Raw genomic sequence first — 11,867 nt, 5'->3', positions numbered from 1 at the left:
TGTTTTTTTATCCGTTTAAATTTTAAAATAAATAATTTCATGACAATAGCAAAAACAAAAAATTAATTAGAAGGGAAGAAACAAAAATATTTATATAATAATAAAAACTATCATACATTTCACATTAGCGATCTCAAAAAATAAATTGCACAAATTAGGAGGAAAAAACATCTTAGTAATAGTAAATAATTATGTGATCGAGAAGACAATATTATTTTCGTAGAAAAACTTTAATCTTATGTCTGAGCCTAAAAAAATATAAATAAAAATTTTTAAATTAAAAATATAACAAAATCTGACGATGTGCAGCTAGAGCTACTTATCATAAAATTTATAATATATTTTCAATCATGGCAATAGCAATCATATCATGATCTGGTGGGAGCACATGCAAATTAAATAAAACCTGAAGGGGAGAGGAAGTTGTGGAAATAAGTGGGGAATTCTCATGTGGTTTGGTAGTGTGAGCATATAGAATATATCAGCCCAATCAAGTTTCTGGTCTTCACTCTGAACAAATGCTTGTCCAAACCCCTCCATATGTTCTGGACTTTGCCAATATTTTTTCTTTTCTGACATTGGAAGGTTGAAGAAATCTTGCATCTCCAACTTTACCTTCTCAATCAGACAAGTGCTAACTCCATGGTTTACAAGCTACAATAATAACAAAATTAAATTGATTGTTCATTCTAATTATGAATGAATGAATGAAACGATTGATTTTATATGAATTGAAAGGAAGAGAATTAAATTTGGTATCATAACTATATAATAATTATTAGTTTGAACAAAAATTCAAATCACTATTTTAAGTGATCACACACATGTCATTTCAACCCAGGGGCGGAGCTAGAAGAAATATTAGAGGGGGGCAAAAAATATTTACACAATAAAATAAGACTAAAATAAAATTTTAAGGGGGGCTAAACTAAAATTTACATATAATTTACATGTAAAATATTAAAATTAGGGGGGCCATTGCCCCCCTTTCCTTGTATCTAGCACCGCCCCTAATTCAACCACTATATTAATTCTTATTACGTATACGTACACATGATTGATTATTTGGTGTTATAAGGTATTTTATTCCAATATATATATAATCGATAGAAGAAAATTAGTTTAATTATTCTGTTAGTCTTTATAATTTTATCAATTTGTAATTTAGTTTCTATACTTTTTTTTTCATCCAATTGAATTCTTATGCTACTTTTAATTTTATAATTAGGTTCTTTCTAGTGTAAAAAATGTTATATGGCAAATTGAAGATATTTATAATTAAAAACTTAGTTAAATATTTGACCGCATATATTTTAAGAGAAATATTCTGTTAATTTTAACTCTTTTGATATAAAAATGACTTAATTACAAAACTAAAAAAAGTATAGAAATTGTTCACACTTATTCAATTTTTCTTCTTGATGAAATTATTCCTGTTTCTTTATTTATTTCTTTCATAATGAAAATAAAATATACGTTTTTCATTATTAAGACTAGACTTAACTATATATTAGTTAAAAGCTAAAAGTATTTAACAAATCAAAAACACTGAAAATTCAGTAAAACATAGGAACTTTCCTAAAATCAACCAGAAAAAGATCACCTAAAGAATTGAGGCTTAAATATGAAACGTATGTATTTGAGAGGAATAACTTAATAAGAGTATAAGAGAAGAAAATGACGTAAAATTTTGTATAAATAAACAAGATTAAGAATAAACGCGCATAAGTTTTTTTTTTAATGATTATTTGAAAAGAGCTAGGATTATTAAAGGACACCAATATTAAGTTAAGTAATTAATTGTTTATAATTTTTTATAGTATGTATATATATTTTATTAATCTAACCATTGAATCACATTAATATACGGTGAAGATTATCTATACTAAATTTCTCTAAATAATACTGTACATCAATAAACATGCATATAATTGATGAATTCTTACTTTTGTATATTTTGAACATATGTGCATATTAAAATTAAATTAGCTATCAAAATTTTAAAAAAGTTAATTTTTTTAAAAAAAGTTGCACAAAATTTTTTACAACTGCACAGTTTTAAGTGCTACCATTTTTGGAAGGAAGTGAAGTTAAAGAAGTGATAGGGCGTGAGAAAAGAGACCTGAAAGAATCCCCAATGTTTGGAAGCATGGTGAAGTTTGGCTAATTCAGAATCTCCATACTCAGTAGAAAGCAATCTCTGCAAATCAATAACTGGAATCTCAAGTGCATGATCAACTTCAGAGATTACCAGATCATGATCTTGTTGTGGCTGAATGTATCTGGGTGGAACACTAGACAATTTTTGTTTGGCCAGTTCTTGAACACTTGGCACCAGAATTGATGTCCCGGATGGGCTGTTCTTCTTCAAGGTCACTTCCATGGCTCTAATATTATTATAATACGTATCACCCTTATTCCGAATGCACTTGATGCTAAATTTGCGGAATTTATAGATAGATAGATGGGAATTATTATTGTGTGTTAAACTATTGTTAAAAAATGGTGACATTGATTTTGTGTAGAAGTTACGGATTTTTTTATTTAAATTAAATAAATATATTATTTATTGATATCTATAAAGCACACAATATTTGATATGCACAACTAGTCACATCTTAAAGACTATGATGACCCAAATTTAACTAAAAGTATATTCTGACAATTGAACATCGAAATATAACACAACAAGATTTTTTTTGTTTGTGACTTAAAAGAAAATAAAAAAAAATTAAGAAAAAAAAAAAAACAAGAAACTGCATAAGAAAGGCAGTTCCGTTGGATACTACTCTCAAATTCCTTCCAAGGCAATGGAAGCTCCACTTGGGAAGAAATAGTCCTCATTGCAGTCTTTGCCATAATGTTTGCTACTGTATTTGCATCTCTTAAGATCAACCGAAGATTAGCATGCCATTTCCAAGACATGATATCTCGGATTTTTAACACCAAAAGATCAATAAACCCAGAGCAATCTTGTAAATTATTGACAATAGTAAAAGTCTCTACACAGTCTGTCTCACATATAATGTCTCTTTGTCCCGAGTCTCATGCTAAAAGAAAGCTTCTCCAAATAGCAAACAACTCTCCTTGCAAAATGCTACGACTCTCAATTGTTCCCAGACAGCCTCGTTGCCACCTTCCCTTCCAATCTCTGCTAACACAAGCAAAACCAACTCGAGCACCACTGCCAGGATAGTTAGCATCACAATTAATCTTAAAGGTACCCACTGAGGGGGGAATCCAAGAGCCACTAATGGTTGAGGGGATAGATAGTCGTTGCAACTCAAAAATATTTCGGAGCTCATTTTCTAAGGACAAAGCTATACCAATCACCTTGTCTGTGGTCCAATGCTCGTGAGGATGAAAGATCTCGTTATTTCTTGAACACCAAATCCACCAGAGACCAGAAAAGAATCTAAAGGGGCGTTGTTTGCTATTATGTAAGAACCAACTCATCAAATCCACTGGTTGATCGGAGATCCCTAAAGCTTGCCAACCAAGTTAGGCTTTTGGACAATCCCGAATACAATGTAAAACCGATTCCTGACCTGAGAAACATCGTGGACAGCTATCTGTGTGCGAAATGCCCCTCCTAAAACGAAATGCAGCAGTAGGAAGAGCCTCCCGAAGACATAGCCAGGCCAAAAATTTGTGCTTTTCCGGAACATGTTGACGCCAAAGCCAAAGCCAATTACCCCTATCCTCCCAACTAAACTTCTTCTTACTGAGCCACAAATAACCACTATGAGCATCATAAACCTTTGATGCCGCACCAGTCCAACATCAACCGACCTCTGAACTAGCTTGAACATCTGGGTTGTAAGAGTTAATGTTGCTCTGCAGAGACTAATTCAGAGGAGAATAGATATTCTCAAGGTTCCACTGTCCAGATGACTAAAGGTCCAAGATCCTGAGATCCGAATCAGAAATGTGAACATAATCCATCTCCTGACACAGTCGCCCCTCTCTTCTCCATTTAGAAAACCAAAAGTTCTGTTCCAAATCCCCAATGCACCAACTAAAACCTTCATTCAGGATATCCCAAGCTCGACATATACTCTTCCAAACATAAAATTTCCTTCCTCGAGACCGACTAAAACAATCATCCTTAGAAGAATGGTATTTCTCTGTCAACAGTTGAACCCATAGCTTGTCGGGATGGTGAAAAAGTTGCCAAACTAGTTTTCCAAGAAGAGCAATATTGGCACAAAAAGGATCTCTAATTCCCAGACCTCCAAACTTCTTAGGAGTGACCAACACTTTCCAGTTAACTAGATTCAGGCCTCTACCATCAGCTTGACGACCCTTCCATAGAAAGTTTCGCATCATGGATTCTATCTTATTAGTTACCCCTTTAGGGAAGAGAGATACTTGCATGCGATAAGTAGGAATCGCAGTCACTACCGAGTTGAGAAAATAGAGTCTGCCTGCCTTATTAAGCAATCTCCCTTTCCAGCTGGCTAGCCTTCCCCGAATCTTGTCCAAAACATCGTTGAAAGTTGCGCGTGTCACCCGAGAGTGATTAAGGTTTACCCCTAAATACTTGCCCAAGTTCTGGACGAATCTGATGGAGGAGACTCCAGTGAAAATCTCTTTTCTTGTCACTGAAACATTCCTGGAGTATAGCGCTTTAGATTTTTTCACATTAACCTTCATCCCAGAGGCTTTGCAGAAAATTTCCAAAGCTACCATTACAGTTTGAACTTGCTGTTTTTCAGCTTTACAGAAAAGAAGCAAATTATCGGCAAACATCAAATGAGAAATTCTTGGACCTCCTCTAGAAACCGCAACCGGCTTCCACAAGCCCTTATCAACTTGCTAATTAATAGAACAGGACAATCTCTCCATACACAACACAAACAGATACGGTGATATAGGATCTCCTTGCCTAAGACCCCTGCTCGGAGTAAAGCTATTTAATCTATCCCCATTCCAGAGGATAGACAGTGAGGAAGCAGTGACACAACGCATAATCAGATTGACTATCGGAGGAGGAAAGCCAAAACTCACCAGGGTTTGTTTCAGAAATCCCCAATCCACTCTATCGTACGCTTTCTCCAAATCAATCTTAAAGGCCAGGGTGCCTTTTTTTGACTTTGTCTTCTTCATGAAATGGAGAACCTCTTGTGCTACAATGATGTTGTCTGAGTTCCTCTCCCCGGAATAAACCGGGTTTTCTACCTTCGGAATAACACAACAAGATTTAAATGTATTTTGGATGCACTTGAAATAAATATGACGCTTTGTATTTTTAATATAGAGAGTAATAGTGATGTTTTTTAATATGATGAAAAGTTGGTGTGTTTTTTATTTGTATGAATACCATAAATTTAAGAATTCTATTTTTAGTGTTTTAATTTTTTTTTTTTGGTTGATACCATAAATCTGAGGGATAGATTTGTGGTTTTTAGTTTTTTTATTTTAAAAAAAATATAAATCTGAAGAAGGTCAGATTTGTATTGTAGTATTGAAAAAAAATTTAATCATACTAATTGAACCTTTCAATTTGCTTGAAACAAAAAAAAAATATCTCACCACAAATTAGATCCTTAGTCAATTTGTGCACTATAAAAATCTGATTCTCCTATTTCTCAAATTTAAAGGTCCTGATTTATTTTTTAAAATTAAAAAAAAATTAATCCATATAAAAAAAATGCACCAATTATCTATAATATTGAATTATACAACAATTTTTTTCTATTTATAAAAAAATTAGCCGAAATATGACAAAAAATAAAAAAGGGTCTTCAATACATACCTAAAATACGTAAATAGGGTTGTAGTATTCGAAATTACAATACCTGAGATATATTTTCAATAATTGCAGCTGTGATATTCATTCATTTGTAGAATTTTTTAAACTTTAGTAACTTTTTAACACCTTTACTTCTAATACTTGAAGTATAGATAGTTCTCGATAATATGTATGCGATAGAGACATCAATCAACTAAATACGATGTTATACGTTATTAGAACGTTAGATTTTAAGGTTAATTTTGTCTTTTTCTGGAGTAATTAATTAGTTTACATATTTAGATTTTATTAAGTTAGTTAACGTATTAGATATTTAGAGTTAATTAGTTAGAAATTTTGTTAAAATATTTATATAGTTTTATTCAACATGTTAGGATAATTAATTGGCTCATCCTTAATTAATTAGATATAAGTAGTTAGAGTACTTGTTAAATATTGACATGTTAGATTAGATTATTTTTTTTTTAATTAATTAGTATGTTGGATTTAGAGTATCTAGAAGATCGTTAGTTATGTTAAAATAGTTGAATATGAGTAATTAATTTTTTAAAACTTACATAAAATTATTTTTTTATTTAATATTTAGGATATTTTATTAATTAATATTAATGTTGTTATATGAATATGTCATTCATAAAATGGAATATTTTATTAACGAAACTATTTATGCACTAGGTTTAGAATATTTAATTACAACAAATATTAGAGATATCTATGGATTAGATAGACTAATTTATAAGATTAAATATTGTTATTTTTGCAAAGGCCTTGGTTGCTATTGTCACATGAGATCTTGTCCATCTCCCATGATGTCCTGTTGTCTTACATGAGGAGGCTGGATTTGGATAAGATATACAGTAGAATTAAAAAAAAAAATATTTTTGATAATGTCTTGCTTTCTGTATTAAAATGGTGGAGATCCAAAATCCACAATTTTTATCTTCTATGAAGTGAGGTGACTATTAAACTCCCATATGTTGTTTACTATCTTGGTTTGTACATTAATGGTGAGCCAATAGAAAATTGTACCAGAAACTTCCAATAGTATCATGGACATCCTCCACATGCAGGGACGGATTTACTTTTATGGGTATGGGTAAGCATCTCCACTACAATTTGAAATTTTATTGAGTAGTATATAATAATAATATTTATTTGTTTCACTAAATTATTAAATTTGACCCCACAATAATTTTTTATTCAACTTTCGACACTTGATAGTCAATTTAAAAACTTCATATTAGATGTCCATTATAATGATCAATTTTCAAATTTAAATAAGATTGGTATTCTTTCTTAAAAATCGACTTGAAAGAATATTATCTATCCATTTATGTTTCTTCTTTTAAAATTAACTTTAGTTTTTTCATAATAACTACACCAATTGAATGAACTTTTTCAATTATTAATATTATCAAAAGCTAATTATATAAAAGTTGAGTTTTAAATTATTGAAGTTCCATGCATTTCGTTTGGAATAGAACTGGATACTTTTCGTAAATATGCCAAGTATTGTAACCTTATTTTTCACTACACACCTATCTTGGGTACTATGATTCTATTTTTTCTATGCACATATGTCGGATATTAATAAGTATTTTTTTTTCTTTGTGCCATATCCCAAGTATACTTAAAATGCATTCAAATCTTGTTCTATCATATGTCTGATGTTGAGATATGTTTTTGTTTAAATTTGAGTCGCAATATCAAAATGTGTTAACTGCGTATATTAATAAATGATGTTTGCTACGGTACGATTATAAATTCATACACGTTAAAAATATAAACAAGTAATAACAAGTCATGTGAAATTTATTTTCCACGTTAGTATTTAATTTTTTTTTTTTAAATATATATTATATCATCATTTTTACTAATAAATCTATTTAATTAAATAAAAATTAAAAAAAACATATAAAAAAACAAAAAATCACATTTACTCTTGTCTAGGTTTTAGAAACCCTTTCGCCTGTGCAGGTTTTCCATATTCTTCATCTTCTTCTCTCCTCTTCCTATTGACTCTCTCTGTCTCTCTCTCTCTCGCCGGAGCTCGATCTCTCTCATCTGTCTCACTGTGGCGTCGCACTCAAGATCTCTCCCTATCTCCTCTCTGGTCTCGCAATCGAGGTCATCGTCGCGTCATAGAGCGTCGCCTTCCTCCTGGTTACAGATAGCGGTGCCTTCCTCCTGGTTTCGTCTTCCTCGCTGTTTTCTTTGCCGTCTTCCTCATTCTTCATCACTGTCGTCAGCCTCTCCCTTCCAGCAATTCCCTCCCTATGATTTATGTGATTTGAATTACTATTTAATTTTGACAAATTGTTGAATTCTTATTTTATCTGCATATGTTTCTAAATCTGTCAATGCAATTTTCTTAATAGAAAACTTAATTTAGATGACAATAGATCAACTTCATCGAGAGGCTCATGGAACGCTACATTGTTTGGTAGCTGGTGTCAGAGTTCATCCGATGTAGCAGTAATTCCAGCAGCCTCTAGTACAAGAATAGAAAGAGAGATTTGTTTAAAGCATTCGGGAACTACCGGCTCAGAGATTAGCCTCCAAAATGTTGGTGGTGATATACTGATATGTCATCCATATCTCCAGAACCATCTGGAGTTGAAGGCCTGAAGTCTTGAATATTGGTGATGATATAGCAGGCTTTCCATTTGTGTTTCTGTTCACTAATACCAGTTGTTCTTATTGATTTTGAGCATTGCATTTGGTATTGGAAGGTGCATATTGTATATTTCTAAGGTCAAAGTTGCATTCATATCGCTTGAACTTTGTCACTTTTTAAAGGGGATTGGGTTGTTTTTCATTTTCAGTGGTTGTCAAAGTAATTTGGTGGACAGATAGAGAGATATGGAGAGCCAGAAGGAGGATGAATGCCATGGTAGATAATGCATATTTTTTATTGCTTGTTTTGGATAGAAACAAGCCACCATTTTTCCCCTCCCACTTGTAATTGATTTTTGATTTTTTTTTAACCCATTGTCTGATCTCTGTTCCTATCTTAGAATATAAATTCATTTGTTATCCAACACTAGAGTTAATGTTAGGGAGTCAACAGTTGATATGCTAACAAAATTGATGACTATATAGAAAGCAAAATGGTGTCATTGTTGTGAGTTAGATTAATATAGTAATTTCACTTGCAAGTAATTGCAATAAGATCATAATTTTTCTGTTCAACGGTTGATATGCTAACAAAATGAAGCTTGTAATCTATCATTCACTGTCTTACTTGTATATATAAAGAATTAAACTCAACACTGCTTCAAGGTATATGCTCTTGATATACTTTGAAATGTGCATGTTGCACCACTCAATTGTTGTTTTCTTTCTTCTTTCATGTATATACTTTGTTTATTTTCAGAGGACGCAATCATGATTACAACTTAACAATTGCTTGTAACATTCCTTGATTTGATCCCTTGTACATTAATATCCACAATGAAATTTATAAATTGCATAAGTGAAGTCTATGTAAGCTTTATCAATGAGTAGAAACGTTGTAACAAGGCCATTGATGCTAAAAATTCAGTGTTTTATATGAAAATAATAGTAACAAAACATAGCTGAAAAATAAAAAATGCTAATGCCATAACTTTCCAACACCAGATTTCTTCGTAAGAGATCTAACTATTCTTACAGTTAATATTTGACCACAAAACTTCTTTCACTTTCTTTCAACAAATGACAAGAAATTCAATGGAAAAATGGATTGTTCTAGTTAATTCCAAGACGACAAATTTCAACAGACATTCTCCAACAAGAAAGCTTTCAGCTACTGCATAAATCATAATAGATAAGCTTCTACTGCTGCTTCCAAATATCAGGTTATTAACCTTTGTAGGAGGTTGCACCAAGGATTCCACCATGGTTAACCATTTCATAGGTCTCTCCAAGGATTGGATTAAAAGGCTTCCATGTTTTTTGGTATGCATAGTACATAGATACAGCCGGAAAGATGGCGCTCGATGGAAATGTAGCTGAGATGGAGAATCCTGATGATGCTGCAACAGAGAAAGGAGGCAATGGGGTAGCAGTGATTTGGTTGTGCATTTTTCATGGCCAACCGGGTAGTCCTTTGGAATGATCTATGCTGATCCTATCAGCTCTCTCCTGCCATATATTTCAACATTCCTTTGAAGCCAGGATACAAAGATTTTTGCCGCATATAATAAAGCATGCCATCATGGAATTGATTACACTAGACAGTTCAATTTCAATGGATGCAGAGTGTTGCAACGTCTGAACCTTCTATGGATAGTATGCGAAAATATAATGTTGCTGAGCTCTTTATTATTCATCATTTTGTTTATGACTGAACACCAAATAATATTTTCAGGCACTTCTTTAAAAAAAATTTGAAATACGAAAATTAAATGATATAAACACACACATATACAATTCCCTTTATATCCAACAAGATCGATTGGCTAAAATTTCAAAAAATTCATTACTTATACCTGAACATAAAAATCAACTTCTAACTTTAGGTATCATTCAAACGCATTAATGTGAAGTACTTGAAGGAAATGTGCAATCAACTCCAATTCTAAAATGAGATATCAGATAGCAAATTTACCTGAGTGGGAAAGAAACTAGGATTCACGCCATTCCACGGAGAAGGATGATCTTCAGTTGCAACCATCCTTTCTGAAGATGGATTACCAATTACCGAATTAACATTGGTTTCCACCTACAAACGGAGAGAGCCCGACATGTTATGATCACTAGGTAGGACAAAGATGTGAAGAATTAATAGAACTATACAACAAACCTTCAAAAAGAGAAAGCCATATCTAAATGAAGGCTTGTGAAAGCATAATTTTGAATGAACCTTAAAAAAAGTGAAGATTTGATTTGATGTTCAACTATACCATTGTTCTTCCAGCATGCATGCTGTAAGGGACCCAGGGAAAGTGGAGTTGCCCCCTGTTTTCTTTCAGACCATGTCCTGGAGTTGCTAGGCGCAAATTAAGTTCAAGATTTGGATTGCCACCTGTAGAAAACAAACACAAAGGATGTTTGGTAATAGATTGTAGCCAATGAAGTGTATTCTATGTGAAGTATTTGGTTTCACCAACCACTTCACTAAAATTGAATTTTTGAAGAGATATATTTTTTGAATTGTTCTGTTTTTGTCCTGTTCAGGTGGATTCTATTAGTACTAAAACTTTTAGAGATTTTGTTTTTTTCAGAGATTTTGTTCATGATTGAAAATAGCTAAGTGCCATCTTGCAGTGCATCACTTAGAATTTGTGAAATTAGATGTGCATTAAGACACTATGCAGCATTTGAAAAATGAAACTATTGTCATCTAAATTAAGTTTTCTATTGAGAAAATTGCATTCACAGTTTCAGAAACATATGCAGATAAAATAAGAATTCAACAATTTGTCAAAATTAACAACAACTAATATCAAATCACATAAATCAAACCAAATTACCCTAATTACAAAAATCACACCTATGCTATAATAATTCAAATCACAGAAATCATAGGGAGGAAATTACCGGAAGGGAGAAGCTGACGACAGTGATGAAGAATGAGGAAGATGGCAAAGAAGACGGTGAGGAAGACGGAACCATGAGGAAGGCGACAGGAGGAAGGCGACGCTCTCTGGAACCAGGAGGAAGGCGACGCTCTATGACGCGACGATGACCTCGATTGCGAGACCAGAGAGGAGATAGGGAGAGATCTTGAGTGCGACGCCACAGTGAGACAGATGAGAGAGATCGAGCTCCGGCGGGAGAGAGAGAGAGACAGAGAAAGTCAATAGGAAGAGTAGAGAAGAATATGGAAAACCTGCACAGGCGAAAGGGTTTCTGAAACCCGACGAAGAATAAATGTGATTTTTTGTTTTTTTATATTTTTTTGTTTTGTTGTTTAAATTATTTGAAATTATAAAATTATGACTAATTGAATTCTAAAATTTGATTAATTTAAAAGAATATTTTTGTTTAATTAAATAAAATAAGGATGTTTAAAATTTTTTATAAAATTAAATAAAAAATATATTTTTATTTTATTTAATTAAAAAGGGGTATTTTAGTAAAAGTGGTGATATAATATATATTTAAAAAAGAAAAAAGTAAATACTGA

General features: G+C 32.3%; 1 protein-coding gene across 1 annotated transcript in view; it reads right to left on the bottom strand.

Annotated features, from left to right (window-relative positions):
* LOC107614518 (protein SRG1) overlaps positions 1 to 2,448 on the bottom strand; it is a 7,999-nt gene extending 5,551 nt beyond the window's left edge. Inside the window, exons 1-2 of the mRNA XM_016316705.2 lie at positions 2,123 to 2,448; positions 407 to 654 (exon numbers count right to left, since the gene is read on the bottom strand). Of these exons, the coding sequence (XP_016172191.1) occupies positions 407 to 654; positions 2,123 to 2,383 (509 nt within the window). The 5' untranslated portion in view covers positions 2,384 to 2,448. The remainder of the gene's footprint in view (positions 1 to 406; positions 655 to 2,122) is intronic.

Source organism: Arachis ipaensis, chromosome B08 (assembly GCF_000816755.2).
Source record: "Arachis ipaensis cultivar K30076 chromosome B08, Araip1.1, whole genome shotgun sequence".
Taxonomy (NCBI): Eukaryota; Viridiplantae; Streptophyta; class Magnoliopsida; order Fabales; family Fabaceae; genus Arachis; species Arachis ipaensis.
The sequence above is the reverse complement of the archived record's forward strand: the minus strand, read 5'-3'. Positions and strand labels throughout refer to the sequence as shown.